General features: G+C 43.9%; 2 protein-coding genes across 2 annotated transcripts; both read left to right on the forward strand.

Annotated features, from left to right (window-relative positions):
- Positions 1-552: 552 nt before the first annotated feature.
- LOC127043933 (olfactory receptor 52R1-like) lies at positions 553-1,242 on the forward strand. The gene has a single exon (XM_050938230.1). The coding sequence runs from the start codon at positions 553-555 to the stop codon at positions 1,240-1,242; it is 690 nt and encodes a 229-aa protein (XP_050794187.1).
- Positions 1,243-14,828: 13,586 nt separating this feature from the next.
- On the forward strand, positions 14,829-15,776 carry LOC127050205 (olfactory receptor 52K1-like). Its single transcript, XM_050951945.1, has one exon. The coding sequence runs from the start codon at positions 14,829-14,831 to the stop codon at positions 15,774-15,776; it is 948 nt and encodes a 315-aa protein (XP_050807902.1).
- Positions 15,777-18,133: the final 2,357 nt, after the last annotated feature.

Consider the following 18,133-nt stretch of genomic DNA (forward strand, 5'->3'; position numbering starts at 1 on the left):
ATGAATGAGGACCTCTCTTCAGTAAGGACTCCCTATCCTGGCTCTCATTGCATTAAGGAACATTGGTGGAAAACCAGTATCTACACTTGTGTTCCCTACTGCTGCCTCTTAAGGTTCCCTCACTACAAAGTGTAGGAATTATTAACGCAGGGAGCACCACAAAATATGGAATTGGATTTAATAAGGTCATTATTCATAGTTATTTTTTTCTGAATAATGAAAATGCAATTTTACAGTGTGTGAAGAGCGATCAATCTGCTTCTCCTATGAGAACAGCCTCCACTACTGCATGTAGTGTCTCATATTAACGTTGTCTCTCCATGCAGGCATTTCTACTGCGACTATCATGCGAGATCCTGGGAACACACAGAAAGCCAAGGGCACATAGGGCACATGCAGAAGACACCCTTATGCATCACAGTTGGACACCATCTCACATACTCCATGTCAGATTCTAGCACAACCGACTTCAGCAACCCCTCCACCTTCATCCTGCTGGGCATTCCTGGCCTAGAGGCAGCCCATATCTAGATCTCCATTCCCTTCCGTGCTATGTACGCCATAGTTGTTCTGGGGAACTTCACCATCCTGTTCATTGTGAAAATGCAGCTGAGCCTCCATGGGTCCATGTTCTATTTCCTCTGCATGCTGGCCGTCAGCGACCTGGTCATGTCCACAGTCACCCTACCCAAACTGCTGAGCATCTGCTGGTTCAATTCCAGAGAGATCAGTTTCAGTGCCTGCCTCACCCAGATGTATTTCGTTCACTCCTTCTCAGGGATGGGGTCTGGAATCCTCATGTCCATGGCTTTTGATCTCTACGTAGCCATCTGCCATCCTCTGGGATATTCCACCACCCTGACAAACTTTGTTGTGGCCACTATAGGCCTGGCCGTGGTGCTGCGCAGTGGCATACTCGCATTGCCCTATCCCTTCCTGACAAGGTGGTGGCCATATTGCAGAACCAGCATCATCCCTCACTTCTATTGTGGGCATATAGCTGTAGTGAAGCTGGTCTGCGCTGATATCAGCATCAGTAGTTACTATGGCCTGTTTGATCTGTTTTCTGTGATCGGAATGGGCGGGTTCTTTATCTCAGTGTCCTATATTCAGATCCTCTGGGCCATCTTCCGCCTCCCCACAAAGGATGCCCAGCTCAAAACTTTTGGGACCTTCATCTCTCATCTTTGTGCCATCTTAGCTTTTCACATCCCACATTTATTCTTCTCTCTCATGTTCTGATTTGGCCGCAATGTGCCACTGCACTTCCTCGTTCTCACTGCCCGTGTATGCGACCTGGTTCCCCCTGTGCTACACTCCATCATTTACGGAGTGAGTACCAAACAAACCTGGGGCAGGCTGCTCCAGCTCTTTATTCATAAAGAGACCTAAATGTTTTCTCCTTGTGATCTGGCTCTCAGATTGAGCTCTGTGCAGAGCTGGCTGGTGCATGGTGCTAAGGCCTCTTCCCTGAATCAGTTCCTGGACAGTAAAAGTGAGATTAAACCCTTTCCTGTGCTTCCTGTGCTGTGTCAATGTGATGAACTTGGGAGTCAGTCCGTGTGAACTACTACCACCTTTCTAATTGCTCACAGCTGGATCTCTGAAATTGCAATCTTACCCCATGTCCTTTGTAAAGTCTCAGCCCTGCTGTGTGTCTTCTCCCCAATGCCCTGCCCTTGTCACTTCCTCCTGTCTTCCCTTCCCCTTGACAGCTGCAACCCAGTCATCTTAAAACCAACATGTTTTCACATCTTATGGGAAGACACTTAAGGGGGGGCTGGTTAATGTTAACATTTCAATGTTTATTCTTACACTGTTATTAACTCTGTGAAGAGAGACAGATCTCATAAAGAATCCTGGGATCTATCTCATCTCTCGGAGGCGAGTGGGGTATAATGTGTTAGAGCAGAAAGGGCTGTTTTGGAGGAGTGGAGGAAACTAGGAGGTAGGACATCCTGGTCTACCAGTGGACCCGCAACTTCTGTGACAAGGCTTTCAGGTTGGTCAGCAATTGTAAGGCCGGCTGTCGATTCCCTGCCCACAAGGATCCACCTCAGCCCTCAGAATGAAGCCAACCATCATTTCAACATTGAACATCAGAGGCTCCAAGGTGGGTCTCCACACTTCCCAGATGCTTTCCTTCCTTTGTGAAGTAGGGTACTTTGTGGTTTGCCTGCAGGAAACCCACATGGATCCAGCTACCGAGATTAGTTGGCGGCTGCAGTGGGGGTCCGAGTATAATGTAGACACCTCAGCGCTGAGATGGTCTCCCTGTTTTCCCCCCAACCTAGAGCCTGAGATGCTGGGAGTTGAAGAGGTTATACCAAGTTGCCTGCTGCACCGCCAGGCCGGTGTGGAGGGACTGACTTTGACTCTGTTCAATGTCTACCTCCCGAATGCAGACCCAGAGTGGGTGTGTTTCTATCAACAGGCGTCTGCCGTCCTCGGCACTTTGGATCCTAACGTGTGCCTGGGCCTGAGTGGGGATTTTAATACCAACTCTGAGGACCAGAATCACTCAGGGATTGAGAGCAGCCAGGTCGCTGCAGGCATCCTGAGAGAAGATTGTCAATCATCACTCCCTGGTGGACGACTTGCATGACCGACACCCGGATGAGAATTCAACCTATACCTGTGTCCAGGTGGAGGTCGATCGGCTGTGCTACTCCTGGTTGGATTGTATATATGTATTTTATTTCCACCTTGCCCAGGACCATTCCTCCAGTATATGGCCAGCCCAGTTCTCGGCCCACCATTTAGTGGCCATCAAGGCCTTTTTCATCTCAGGCTCACCTTGGGCACTTCACCCTTCAGACCCTCCTGCTCCTACTCCAGGTGGTGGCGCCACCTTATTGTCTACTGCTCTGGTTTTCCTTGAATGGGTCCTAAAATAGTGTGCTTCCCACCCACCCCTCACCCCAGTGCCTCGGAAATTCTTGATTGGGCTCCTGTCCCATGAGTCCTCCTGGCCCCTTCCCTTTCATAACCTTAGCTGGATTCACACCCTGCAGCCGATTCATTTCTGATTCCACCAAGGGAACAACTTTACATACTCATGCTCCACGTGCTTCACCTCTTCAGTTAACCTGATACAAAGTGGTGCGTCATAGAACCACCTTTGGAGGGTGAGGAATCCCGATGGAGCTCCACACCAGTCCCACGGCCCAGCGGGGATATCGGTTGGTGGCTCCTTCAAGGAGCCATGAGCACAGGCATGTACGTGGCACAGTTCGCCCCCATTCCAGATACCTGCCCATTTTGCAGCATGAGGCAGACCATGGCGCACGCCTGTCTACAATGCGCAAGGTTGCAGCCCTTATTCCAACTCCTCCACAACTTCAACAGGAGGTTCTGGCTGCACTTTTCACCAAACCTTTTCATATCTGCTCACTGCTTTAGCTCAACATACAGAATGTGGCCTACAGGTCCCTTGTGTTACAGGTTAAATATACCCTAATATAAATCTGTAAACTTATTAATAAAACAAATAATCAAATCCATAAGAAAATAAGAAACTGATAAGAAAGATATATTGGCAAGCAAGTAGTCTAGACTGTAGGTGTCCTAAACAGATAGTTAAGGGTTAATGTCTCTTTTACCTGTAAAGGGTTACAAGCAGAGAAGCTGGACCACCTGACCAGAGGACCAATCAGAAGACAAGATACTTTCAAATCTCGGTGGAGGGAAGGCTTTGTTTGTGTGTTTTCTTTGTCTGTGTTCTCTCTGGGTTCTGAGAGGGTAACCAGACGTACCTACAGGCTCTCTCTCATTTTCTATTCAAATAGTAAGTAACAGTAGGAGACGGTTTAGTCTTTTTGACTGTTTTCTGTATTTGCAAATGTGTATTTTGCTGGATGGATTTTGATTGGTATTTGGGCTGGGGGGAGACATCTTTCTAGTATTTATAAGCTGAAAGACCCCATAATATTCCATCTTGATTTTACAGAGATTTCTGACTTTTTTCTTTCTTTTATTAAAAGCTTTTCTTTTTAAAAGACCTGAGTAATTTTTTCCCCTTGTTAATGCTCAAAGGAACTGAGTCTGTACTCACCAGGGAATTGGTGAGAGAAGGGAAGGAGGAGGAGGGGGAGGAAAAGTGAATTTCCTCTGTGTTTTAGATTCACGGAACTTGAATCTGTCTATCTCTCCAAGATAGCCTAGGAAGCGAAAGCCTGGGAGGGGGATAGAAGGGGGAGAAAAAACCTGATTTCCCTGTGTTGTGATTCAAGCAGTTTGAATCACGGTGATCTCCTAGTGTACCCAGGGCAGGAAAGATCTGGGAGGAAGAAAGGAGGGGGAAGGGAAATGGTTTATTCCCCTTTGTTGTGAGACTCAAGGAATTTGGGTCTTGGGGTCCCCAGGGAAGGTTTTTGGGGGGACAAGAGTGCCCCAAAACACTATATTTTTGGGCGGTGGCAGCCTATCAGATCTAAGCTGGTAATTAAGCTTAGAGGAATTCATGCTGGTACCCCATCTTTTGGACGCTAAGGTTCAGACTGGGGAATTATACCATGACAGTAGGTTACCACAGCTGCAGGCTTCTAGCTGGTAATGGCCAGGGACTTAGAAGTGACAGAGAGAGGGAGGCATGTTTTGGGGGGAGATGAATTACAGAGGAAAGAGACAGCTGGATCTAAATGCACCAGGAGAGAGAGAGAGATGGGACAAAACCCACTGGAACAGGGACTCCCTGTCTCTGCCTTTCTGGGGAGCACTTTCCAAGGGACACACAAACTCTCTCCCTCACCCCAAATAGACATTTCCAATTGCTTTAGCGCACCCTTCCCAGAGCTCCCCCTTGGGCACATGCTGTTTCCAGTTTCTCTTTTTTGGGTCACATGATTGCTGAACCAAACAGCCACAAGCTTTACAAAAAGGGGTTGTGTGACACATGGCCAGAAAGAGTTAAGCAACTTGCAGGCTATTGACCTAGATTCACCCTTTAGAGACAGGTTAGAAAAGTATGTAAATGGTCATTAGGGCCATTCCATCTTAGAGAGACTAGAGCTTTGAAATATAGACTTGTATTATGAAAGAAATGGAAGAAGTTAGTGACTCTAGTAGTCTCTGTTTACTGACAGCTTGTTAGAGGTTAGCAGTGTAACCAAATGATTCCAGTCTAGAGCTGTATTCAGTTAATTCAGAGATGAAAAGGAAATATTATTAGATGGAACTTGGGTGCAATAATTCATTTTCATTATGTCTCTTTAAAGTTTCTTGTGAACTCTCTATAAACTGCTTAATGGTTAATAACCTTATGTTAATCCAGGTAGTTAATTACCAGTGATGTTTAGGAAATAGAAGGCTACCTCAAAAGCCTGTTGTTCACCCAAGGACTGTTGTGCTGCCACCAACCTGTATAAAGGGCTCTTGGAATCTGATCCTTTTGATCTCAGATCTGCTTAAGCATCATCAGGGGAAGCTTGAGTCACAAGACTCTGGTCTCCAGTTATATCCTGGATCGCCCTGATAATGAAAATTTTCACATTGGACTGTAATCTCTTGACTAATTGGGAAAGAACTCTGTGGAACTCTAAAGCCAGCCATCTCTACTATGAAACTGACTTAAAAACTCTAATCGTGCCTCTGTGTCTAATTATCTTTTAACCAATACGCTCTCTTTTTTAATAAATCTTAGTTTAGTTAATAAGAACTGGCTGTAAGTGATTATTTGAGTAATATATGAAATATTCATTCACCTGGGAGGTGATGTGTTTAAGCCTTTTGGATTGGTAGAACTTTATTATATGATGAACAAGATTTTCAATAATCATCATCATACTTGACTTGTCTGTGTGGATGGAAGCCCAAGGCTGGATGGCTTTAAGGGACTGTGTTTTGGCTTCTGTGTAAGCAGTAAAGCATTGTGAAAGCTGTTTTGCTTCTGCCTTGGTAAATCCAAATATTAGAATAACCACCCATTTGGGGGATTGTCTGCCCCTTCTTTGCAGTTTGCCCTAATTGTGCAATCTCAGAATGGGCCCCCCGGAACTCCATTCACAGGTTGCTAAAACAATGACTCTACTTTAGACAGCAGAAGAGACACCCAGATTCAGGAAATCACAACACAACACAACATCTTCACACCATTTCCTTCTTCAGTGGAGTTAAGAACGGTAGTGTTGTGTTAGACCAAAGGTCCATCTAGCCCAGTATCCTGTCTTGCAACAGTGGCCAATGTCAGATGCTTCAGAGGGACTGAACAGAACAGATAATTATCAAGTGATCCATTCCCCATCAACCTTTTCCATCTTCCAGCAAACAGAGGCTACGGGCATCATCCCTGCCTATCCTGGCTAACAGTCATTGATGGATCTATCCTACATGAATTCATCTAGTTCTTTTTGAAAGCTGTAATACTCTTGGCCTTCACACCATCCTCTGACAAGGATCTACACAGGTTGACGATGTGTTGTGTGAAGAAATTTATATATATATATATATATATATATATATATATATATATAACATAACTAGAATGGGTTTTATGCTACATATGCCATATAACGTATCTCTGTAAAGGCCATGATCTACTGAATCTATTAATCTTATTTGTATGAATGTATCATTCTTGTATTCAAGGTTATGAATATTGGCTGCATACTTGTTTGATTCTATGTAGGCTGTGGTGAAGCAGTTGGTCGGGTTCCTGAGAAAAGGCTACTCTCGGTAAGTGCCCCATCAAGAAACACTTAAGCCAAAAATGAGCTTGGAGACACCAATCCACATCTGGGCTTTCCCAGGAATGTGGCTTGGCTGGGAAGGAACTCAGTCATTTGTGGACATGTGAGTCACCCAGGTGACTCCAATACTCCATCTTGTAGATGAACTTTGCATAGGAGAGAGGAGGGGATCTACACCCACAAGAGAAAGTCTATTTAAGCCCAGGGGAGACCTCACCATTTTGTCTTCAGCTGGCTAAAGAGAGAGCCTCTCCACCCTCAAAGATACCTGAAAGAACCTGGAACAAAGGACACTGACTGCAAGGGGTGTGAGTGACTGCTGGACCCAGACTAAAAGGAAATTAGTCTGTAAAAAGAAGCCTTCTGGAACTGGTGAGGAATTTGTCTCTATTCAGTTGGATTAGACATAGTCTGGAGTGTTTTATTTTATTCTACTTGGTAATTCACTTTGTTCTGTCTGTCACTACTTGGAAGTACTTAAATCCTACTTTCTGTATTTAATAAAATCGCATTTTACTTACTAATTAACCCAGAGTATGTATTAATACCTTGGGGGAGGTGGCAAAGAGCTGTACATTTCTCTCAGTGTTGTAGAGGGCGAACAATTTATGAGACTTATTTGGGTTTAGACCCTATTGGGAGTTGGGCATCTTAGTGTTAAAGACAGGAACACTTCTGTGAGCTGCTTTCAGTTAAGTCTGGAGCTTTGGGGCAAGTAATTCAGTCCCTGGGTCTGTGTTGGAGCAGACGGGCGTGTCTGGCTCAGCAAGACAGGGTGCTGGGGCCCTGAGCTGACAGGGAAAGCAGGGGTAGAAGTAGTCTTGGTACATCAGGTGGCAGCTCACAACGGGGGTTCTGTGATCCAACCCGTCACACACTTGTTCAGTAAATTAAGGGGGGAGATGTGACATTCTGTGCCCCAGAGCAACACCCGGGCACCCCTATATTTAACTTGGTGATATGATTGTGATGTGATGCTGGACTCCATCTTGTGTCTGTTCTTTTCCAGTAACTGTGCTGGGGGCTTTTGCTTGGAAAAATGAAGCTCCCTCTACATGGCACAAGCTATAAAATGTGAAAGCGACATCATCACTTGGCCTCATTCCCCCCACAACTCAACATCAAAGATATTAGAAATTGGATTGAACTGAGGACATGGCCCCAGGCTGAAGGGATTTCCAGCCTGTGTATGGAAAATTGGAGGATTATTTGCACCATCAGGGTGACACAGTGTTTGATTCAAAACCTGTCTAGTGTATAGAATTTAGATTGTGATGTTGTTTATTTCCCAGATTTCAGCTTTGTTCTTTACATTATTACTTATAATCACGTAAACAATCAATCTTTCTGTAATTAATAAATCTGGTTTATATTGTTTTCCTTACTACAGGATGTTGTTTGAAAAGTGAAAGGAAAATCTGCTCAGGCTGATGTATTGTCCTCTCCACATTGAGGGAGGGGCAGACTGAGAAATAAACTTACACCGGTCAGGCTTTTGGCCAGGGCAAGATGGTACAGCTCTTCGGTTCTAGGCTGGGGAGCTGAAGGGAACTGGCTGGAGCCTCTCTATTGTAGATTCATGTAACTGCAGCTGGATGTGTCCTTGTCTGTGTGTGGCTGTGTAAGTGCAAGACCTGCAGAGGTTTACAGCTTGTCACAGCCTCACAGTATGAGAGCAGCAAAGAGTCGTGTGGCACCTTATAGACTAACAGACGTATTGGAGCATGAGCTATCATGGGTGAATACTCAGTTCGTCGGATACACCCACGAAAGCTCATGCTACAATATATCTGTTAGTCTATACGGTGCCACAGGACTCTGTTGCTTTTACAGGTCCAGACTAACATGGCAACTCCTCTGATACTTGACAGTGTGAGAGGGGGCCCAGATTGGTTTGCCAGAGGGCTCGGCGGTCCCCAGTTCCACTTTGCAACCGAGGGAATTCCTTTCCCCCACTTCCCCAGTGAAAAGGCCCTGCAAGACTGGAAGTCCATTTCCCTCTTGTCATGTGGTCACTTACTGACAGAGAGGCCATGGTTATGGAAGGGAAGTCAGGACACTTGAGTTCTGTCAGTCCGTGTCTGTGTGACCTTGAAGAAGTCATGTCTCCCCGTGCCTCAGTTTACTGATCTGTGAAATGGGGATTGTTCATCATGACTCTCCTTTGCTAAGTTTTGAAGATCCATCAATGAAAGGTGCTGCACAGTATAATGATAGTTACTGATGAGAATTACTGATTTCTGATTCCTTAGCGACAGCCCCATGTGTTTGCTGTAAGTGCTTGTGTCTCCTCTTAATCAACTTTCTCCAGGTCTCTCTGTCTACTATCTATCCATCTATCCCGAGAATTTACAGGACATCAGATCCTCTGGAGATTAGGCATTATCCCTAGTTTTCTTACTCATATACTATAATTTTTAAATACATGCACACAAACATACAGAGCAGCCAATTCCTCTCTGGCTCAGCACAGAGCCCAAGAGTTCTCAGCTCCCCTTGGGAAGGTTCCTTAATTGCTGTTTACTCATAAAGGTGGATAAATAGCACAGAAGCGCAGATAAGTTTGTCTCCAGCATGTTTACATCCAGATGCCCCTTCTTCCCTAGAGGCTGAACGAACCCCATTGGGATTACACAGAGCTATATTAGAAACTATGCACACAGTGTGTCAGCTCTTGGTGTTGGATGATGCTGGATTCAGAGAGGTGTCGGTCACAGATACCTGAGGGGGATTCCCAGGGAGGACACTTCCATCTCATAATTTACAGGTACCGATCTCTTGCTGAGGAGCTCACCCGACCGACAATCCTTCTGCAACATGAGTGTGGTGGGATAGAGAGTAAGTCTGTGTCCTTTCTGCTCTGCACAATCATGACACATCCCAGGGCCTTACCATAAGTGATGTTTGCTAAAGAATCACTGGCCAAAATGTCACTCTTTTCTGTGCACCCCTCCTCATCCTGCCTGATGGACTCCAGCCCCACAGTGGTGCATTTCAGTGGCACAGTGAATCCTTCAGGAAGAAAGATGTTAGTAGATGTGCAAAACAAGGCCAAATTCTGAGACCACGGCCCGTACTTTGCTCAGGCCCCAGTGAGGCAAAACTCCCCTTAGAGCAAGACATGAGTACAGATGTCAGGAGCCAACTGTGTGTTAATGCACAGACACTGTCACATGCTCCTCTTGCATTTCAGGTCTCTGTGTATTAATGGGGCAGGGGGGCAGGGGCTGTTTCCTGACTTTTATCTGCTGGAAAACTTGGAGGTGCTAGGGTTCCTCCCTAGAAAAATAATTGAAATTTTTCAACATGGATAACACATTTTTCTCCTAGCTTCATTCAAGAAGTCGGCTGAACTGTTATGCCTGAAACTTCAAAAAAAGAAACCAAAAAATCCCATTTTTTGTTAAAGCAGACACCCAATATGTGATATTTCAGTCCAAACTCCAAAAATGTGGCAAACTTATAAGCAACTGGAAATGAGATCTTCTAATGGAAGGTGTCAGAAGGACCACCTATAATGGCCAATCCATTTGTCAATCCCATTCTTCTATGCTCTTCGCTCCAATAATGTTGGTAGCAAGGAGTTCTACAGGCCAAATAGGAATTATGTTTGCAATTACCTTTTCTCAATGTTATATGTTCAGACCTTCAGTTTAACTAAATATTCCCTTGTCCATGTTATGAGACACATTGAATATAAATGCCTGATCTACTTTCTTTATCAATAGATCCATAGGGTTTACGGTCAGAAGGGACCATCTGATCATCAGTCTGACCTCCTGTAAAGTACGGGGCCATTAAATTTCATTCAGTTACCTCCGTATTAAACCAAAAGACGCGTGTGTGACTAAGGCCGGGTCTGCACTAGGATTTCACATCATAGAATGATAAAGCCATAGAGTTATAAGGGAACACAAAGGACAGCTAGTCTATTCCCTGACAAGATGCAGGATTTGTTTTGTCCTAGTCATCTAAGACTGATGGCCATTCACACATCTGTGGAAAACCTCCACAGAGGGAGCTTCCATGACTTTCCTGGGAGTCTGTTCCATTGACCTCCTATAGTTAAAGTTAGGAAGATTTTCCTGAAATTTAATTTAAAACTACTATGCTGGAATTTTAACCCATTGCCTCTTGTCCTTCCCCTCTGTGGTAAGACAGAATAACTTTCCTCCACCTTTTTATGGCAGCCTTTCAAGTGTTTGAATACCATTAAAATGTCCCTCGTTAATTTCCTCTTTTCTGAGTAAACATACTGGTTTCTTTGGTTTGCTCACACAGCTTGCATTCCATCCCTTGCATAACATTTGTTATTTGCCTATGGATCCTTTCCAGGTTCTCTACATCTTTTCTGTTAATTGGTGTGTAACCTGGACACATTACTCCAGTTGAGACCCAGGCACACCGAGTAGAGGAATACTATCTTGTACCATGACTTGCATGTTATATTTCTCCTAATATAACCCAACATTGCATTTGACTTTTTTAAAACATTTTTCCTAATGTGCAACCTAAACCTCCCTTGTTGCAATTTAAGTCCACTGCTTCTTGTCTTCTCTCAGAGGTTAAGGTGAACACTTTTTCTCCCTCTTTGTAAAAACTTTATAGCTATTTGAAAACTGTTATCATTCTCCCCCTCAGTCTTCTCCTTTTTAGACTAAACATTCTTCCTTCATAGGTCATGTTTTCAAGATCAATAATCATCCTTTTCTCCAATTTTTCCGGATCATTTTGAATGTTTATCTAATTCTCAAAGACTTTCAATCCCTCCCAACTTTTATTATCTGCAAACATAAGTGCACTCTCCACACCATGGTCTTAATCGTTAATGATGACAATGAAAAGAACCAGACCCAAAACTGATCCCTTCGGAACCCCACTTGTTATGCCCTTGCAGCATCACTGTGAGCCGTTGATAACTACTCTCTGGGAGCAGTTATCCAGCCAGTTATGCACCCACCTTATAGTAGCTCAATCTCGGTTGTATTTCTCTAGTTTCCTAATGAGAAGTTTATGTGAGATTGTATCGAAAGCTGTACTAATGTCTAAATATACCTCATCTACTGCTTCCCCACATCCACAGGGCTTGTTACCCTGTCAAAGAAAGCTACGAGGTTGGTTTGACATGTTTTCTTCTTGACAAATCCATACTGACTGTCACTTATCACTTCATTATCTTCTAGATGTTTGCAAATTGATTCCTTAATAAATAGCCACATTATGTTACCTGGTACAGAAGTTAAGCTGACTGGTCTGTAACTGCATGGGTTTCCCTTGTTTCCCTCTTTATGGACAAGCACTATATGTGCTCTTTTACAATCTTCTGGAGTCTCTCCTGACTCCCACGACTTTTCAAAGATAATCGTTAATGGCTCAGATCCCTCCTCAGTCAGTTCCTTCAAATTATTCTAGGATGCATTTCATTCCACCCTCGTGACTTGAAGACATCTAAGTTGTCCAAGTAACTTTTAACTTTTTCGTTCTCTATTTTAGCATCTGAACCTACCCCGTTTTCACTGGCATTCTCTATGTTGGGTGTCCAAACACCACTAACTGTCTTGGTGAAAACCGAAATAAAGAAGTCATTAAACACCTCTGCCATTTCCACATTTCTTGTTATTGTTTTTCTCCCTTCATTTAGTATTGGACCTATCCTGTCTTTGGTCTTTCTCTTGCTCCTAAGGTGCTTGTAGAATGTTTTCTTGTTGCCCTTTTGTCTCTAGTTATTTTGATCTTTTGTGCTTTGGCTTTTCTAATTTTGCCCCTGCATACATGTGTTATTTGCTAATATTTCTCCTTTATAATGTGACCTTGTTTCCACTTTTGTAGGATCCTTTTTTGATTTTTAGATCATTCAAGATCTCCTGGTTAAGTCATTGTGGTCTCTTGCCATGCATCCTATCTTTCCTATGCAGGGGGATAGTTTACTCTTGTGCCCTTAATAATGTCTTTCTAAAAAAATACCTGTCTTCTATTGTGTTTCCTCTTAGGCTTGCTTCCAATGAGATCTTACCTACTAACTCCCTGAGTTTGTTCAAGTCTGCCTTCCTGAAATCCATTGTCTTTATTTTGCTGTTCTCCCTCCTTCCTACCATTCCTTAGATTCATAAACTATCATTTCATGGTCACTTTTCCCCAAGTTGCCGTCCACTTTCAAATTCTCAATCAGTTCCTCCTTATATATCAAAATCAAGTCTAGAACAGCCTCTCTCCAAGTAGGTTTCTCCAGTTTCTGGAAAAAAAAAGTATTTCCAATACATTCCAAGAACTTGTTGGATAATCTGTGCCCTGGTGTAGACAGCATGAGATAAATTCTTCCATCGACCTCGCTACAACTTCTAGGGTATTACCTGTGCTGAAGGAAGAACCCTTCATATGTGTAAATAGTGTCTATATTGAAGCACTATGGCAGCATGGCTGTAGCATTTTAAATGTAAACAGCCCTTCCAGCAGATCTTCCAGAAAATCATCCAGTCTGGATCTGCCAATATCTGCACCCTCTCCAAGTTTTCAACATCTTTTTTCAAATGTGGACCCCAGAACTGGATGCAGTTTATTTCACCAATCCCATGTGCAGAGGTAAAATCCTTTCTCGGCTCCAACTCACCAGCTCAGTATTTACCACTACTAAATCAAAGGCCTCTGAGAAATCAAGGTTTGTTGCACCAGCATTATTCTCTTGATCCACCAAATGTGTACCCTTGAACAACCAATCTAGAGTCTCATAAAACAATGAAATCAGGTTTATTTGCCAAGACCTGTTTTGCATGAACCCTGTTGGTGACTGGTATTACTTACATTTCTAGACTTTTTAAACTAATCCCATACCCGCTTTTCCGTTGTCTCTTAACCTTGTCATTTTTTTTACGAAAAAATCCCATCATTTTATATTTTAATAATTTACATTTAACATAAAGCTTTTCAAGGATTTCTCTTGTTCTTATTATATTTAATACAGTCCTTTTTTGTGATCCATAGCCCTGAAAACATGAAGTCTTCCCTTATGTCTTAACGTTCCATATCAATTTTCCTAACTTCAATTTCTATTGCTGGCCAGCTATTTTCCCTTTTTCCTCTTTTTTACATATTTCTTCCCTCTTTCTAATTGTTGCCTTCACTTTACTACTAAACTGAGTTTTTACCCAAAGTTGTTCACTTTGTTGACTCTGGAATTGTGAGTTTTCTGATATCTAATAAAAGATTATCAAAGAATTACGAATATTCATTCATATTTTTCTGTCTAAATTTTTCCTCCCAATCAGTTTTGCTGACAATTTTCCTCATCTTTAGGGAATTAGTCCTCTTGGAGCACTAAGTGTCTATCGACAGTACTGGTAGGGAACTGTCCATTTGAATATAAATCAGTTTCCTTTTTTATTTTCCTCTCCTATATCATATGCGCTAATCTTTGTCCCTTGTATGAACTAAAGTGTCCCAGACTTTTCTATCCTTAATAGAGACTGGGTGACTAAAACTGAACACATTCCCGAACATGTTATGCTCCATCCCATATCTTGGGGATCTGAACATTCTTTTGTTTTGTCCACTGCTGCGAATGAGCACGTATTTTTCTTGAGCTGCTATCAGTGGTGTCCAGGTCTTTTCTCTGAGGTATGTACTAGATGGGATGTTTCTCTCAGCACATGTCTTTGCAAAATTTTCTGTTTTTTTTTCCCCTCTCTGATTTTGAGCAATTGGTTGAATGGGAAACTCCCTTCAGTATGGACTCCCTATCCTGGCTCTCCTTGCATTAAGGAGCAATGATAGATAACCAGTATCCACACTTGTGTTTCCTGCTGGTGCCTCTTAAGTTTCCCCCACCACAAAGTGTAGAAATTCTTAATTCAGGGAGCACAATACAAATATGGAATTGTATTTAGTAGGGTCTTTGTTCATAGTTCTTCTCTCTGAATAATGCAAATGTCATTTTTCAGTGTGTGAAGAGCGATCAATCTGCTTCTCCCATGAGAACAGCCTCTACTACTGCATGCAGTGTCTCATATTAACATTGTCTCTCCATTCAAGCATTTCTACTCTTACCATCACCTGAGATCCTGGGAACACACAGAAAGCCAGGGGAGCATATGCTAAATACAGAAGACACCCTTATGCCTCAGAGTTGGACACAATCTCTCCTACGCCATGTCAGATTCTAACAGAACCGACTTCACTAACCCCTCCACCTTCATCCTGCTGGGCATTCCTGGCCTAGAGGCAGCCCATGTCTGGATCTCCATTCCCTTCTGTGCTATGTACACCATAGCCATCTTGGGGAACTTCACCATCCTGTTCATTGTGAGGAGGGAGCCCAGCCTCCATGTGCCCATGTTCTATTTCCTCTGCATGCTGGCTGTCACTGACCTGGTCATGTCCACATCCACCCTGTCCAAACTGCTGAGCATCTTCTGGTTCAATTCCAGGGAGATCAGTTTCAGTGCCTGCCTCACCCAGATGTATTTTGTTCACTCCTTCTCAGGGATGGGGTCTGGAATCCTCGTGGCCATGGCTTTTGATCGCTACGTGGCCATCTGCCATCCCCTGAGACATTCCACCATCCTGACAAACTCTGTTGTGGCCAAGATAGGCCTGGCTGTGGTGCTGCGCAGTGGCATACTCGCATTGCCCTATCCCTTATTGGTGAGGCAGTGGCCATATTGCAGGACCAGCATCATCTCCCATTTCTATTGTGAGCACATAGCTGTGGTGAAGCTGGCCTGTGCTGACATCAGCATCAATAGTTACTATGGCCTGTTTGAGCTTCTCTCTGTGATCGGAATGGATGTGTTTTTTATCACCATGTCCTATACTCAGATTCTCCGGGCCATCTTCTGCCTCCCCACAAAGAATGCCCAGCTCAAAACTTTTGGGACCTGCATCTCTCATCTTTTTGCCATCTCAGCTTTGTACCTCCCAGATTTATTATCCTCTCTCATGCTGAGGTTTGGCCACAATGTGCCACTGCATGTCCTCATTCTCATTAACTGTGTGTACCGCCTCGTTCCCCCTGTGCTGCACCCCATCATTTATGGGGTGAGGACCAAACAGATCCAGGACAGACTGCTCCATCTCTTTGCTTATAAAGATACCTAAATGTTTTCTCCTGGTGCTCTGGCTCTCAGATTGAGCTCTGTGCAGAGCTGGCTGGTGTGTATTGCTGAGGCCTCTTCCAAGAATCACTTCCTGGACAGACATTAAACATTTTCCTGTCCTGACTGTGCTGTGTCAGTGTGATGAACTGGGGAGTCAGTCTATGCACACTACATTGGGTGGTCACCTTTCTAATTTCTGGCAGCTTAATTCCTGAAATTGCAATTTTACCCCATCTCTTCTGTCAAGTCTTGTCCCTGCTGTGTGTCTTCTCCCCAATGCCCTGCCCCCGTCTCTTGTTCCTCTCTTCCCTTCCCATTGTCAGCTGCAACATGGTCATCTCTAAAACCAATATGTTCTCACCTCTTATGACAAGTCACTTAAGGGACACAGGTTAGCGTTAAAATTTTAATGTTTATTCTTAATTTATTACTAACTCTGTGGAAAGAGAGACTCCATTAGGACTCCTGGCTGACAAAGCCCTGGCTGGGATGATTTGGTTGGGGATTGGTTCTGCTTTGAGCAGGGGGTTGGACTAGATACCTCCTGCGGTCCCTTCCAGCCTTGATATTCTGTGATTCTATCATATCTGGGATCTATCTGGGTTCTGGGAGAGGGGTGGGGTATAGTGGGTTGCAACAGGAGGCAGATACATCTTGGGTCTAAATGAGAACATCAGAATGGCTATTCTGGGTAACACCAATGGTTCATGTAGCCCAGAAGCCTGTCTTCTGACAGTTCCCAGTGCCAGGTGCTTCAGAGGAATGAACAGAACATGACAATCCACCTGTGATTCTTGTGGAGCAGCTAGGCAGAAGGGGGAAGAAGTCGTGAGTCTGGGCTGTCTCAGATTCATCTGGCAGGAGTTCAAGCCTCCAGCCCCAGTAGGAGCTGCCAGAGGAGGGGAAGAACCCAGGCTGCCCCGGCTGGAACGGTAGAAGAATCTGTCAGTTCTGGCTTCCTTGAACTCTAACCGCTACCACAGAGTGGAGGAGGAGGATAGGAGAGAAGCCCTACTCATTTCTGTCCTCTTTATCTTCCTTACTGCTGCCAAACAGGGGTTGTCTCATTTCCCCTGTCCTTAGACGAACCTCAGGGGGTGGGGTTTTTTCTGTCCCCTCTCTGACCCTTTAGGGGCTGCTCACTTCTCTCCTCTCCCTCACCCGTTCTGGAGATATAGGCAGGTTCACGGCACCACTGGTATAGTCGCCGCACCGGTCTTCTGCTCGCTCTATGTTCATTTCTGTGGGCTACAGGATCATAAAAGGGGCCCCACCAGACGGTCATCATAGGTCCACGACATCGTCCCAAACTGTTCTGAGGGATGAACTTCACTATTTTCTGGTGGACAGTTGCGATTTCAAGAGTAAGTTGGGCTCCCTCTCAATCATTGGGGAGACGTCCATCTCGTCTTCTGGGCCATGAAGGCTGGTTTGGAGGAGTGGAGGGGAATGATGTAGACGATGGTGTGGAGACGAGGGGTTTAGATTTATTAGGAGCTGGGTAAACTTTTGAGATGGGGGAGCCTGTACAGGAAGGATGGGCTCCACCTAAAATGAATCCACAAGTTCCATAGAATCTCTATGGATACAAATTTTATGCTCTAATAAGAATATAACAGCAGGGACCTATTATCGACCACCAGACCAGGACAGTGCTAGTGACGATGAAATGCTGAGGGAGATTAGAGCGGCTATCAAAATTAAGAACTCAGTAAGAGGGGGGATTTCAATTATCCCCATATTGACTGGGTACATGTCACCTCAGGGTGAAATGCAGAGACAAATTTCTGGATACTTTAAATGACTGCTCCATGGAGCAGCTGGTACAGGAACCCACAAAGGAAGAGGCGTGTCTCAATTTAGTCCTGAGTGGAGCACAGGATTTGGTCCAACAGGTAATTATAACAAGACTGCTTGGAAATAGTGACCATAACATAATAACATTTAATATTGCTGTGTTGGGAAGAACATCTCAACAGGTCGACACTGTGGCATTTAATTTCAAAAAGGGGATCTATGCAAAAATGATGAGGTTAGTTAAGCAAAAATTAATAAGTACAGTGACTAGAGTTAAATCCCTGCAGGCTGCATGGACACTTTTCAAAGACACCATAATAGAGGCCCAACTTAAATGTATACCCCAAATTAGAAAACACAGTAAAAAAACTCTAAGAAGAGCCGTCGTGGCTTAACAACCATATGAAAGAAGCAGTGAGAGATGAAAAGACATCTTTTAAAAAGTGGAAGTCAAATCCTAGTGAGGTAAATAGAAAGGAGCATAAACACTGTCAAATTAAGTGTAAAAAATTAGTAAGAAAAGCCAACAAGGAGTTTGAAGAACAGCTAGCCAAAAACTCA

The sequence above is a fragment of the Gopherus flavomarginatus genome, chromosome 1 (assembly GCF_025201925.1).
Source record: "Gopherus flavomarginatus isolate rGopFla2 chromosome 1, rGopFla2.mat.asm, whole genome shotgun sequence".
In the NCBI taxonomy this organism is placed as follows: domain Eukaryota; kingdom Metazoa; phylum Chordata; order Testudines; family Testudinidae; genus Gopherus; species Gopherus flavomarginatus.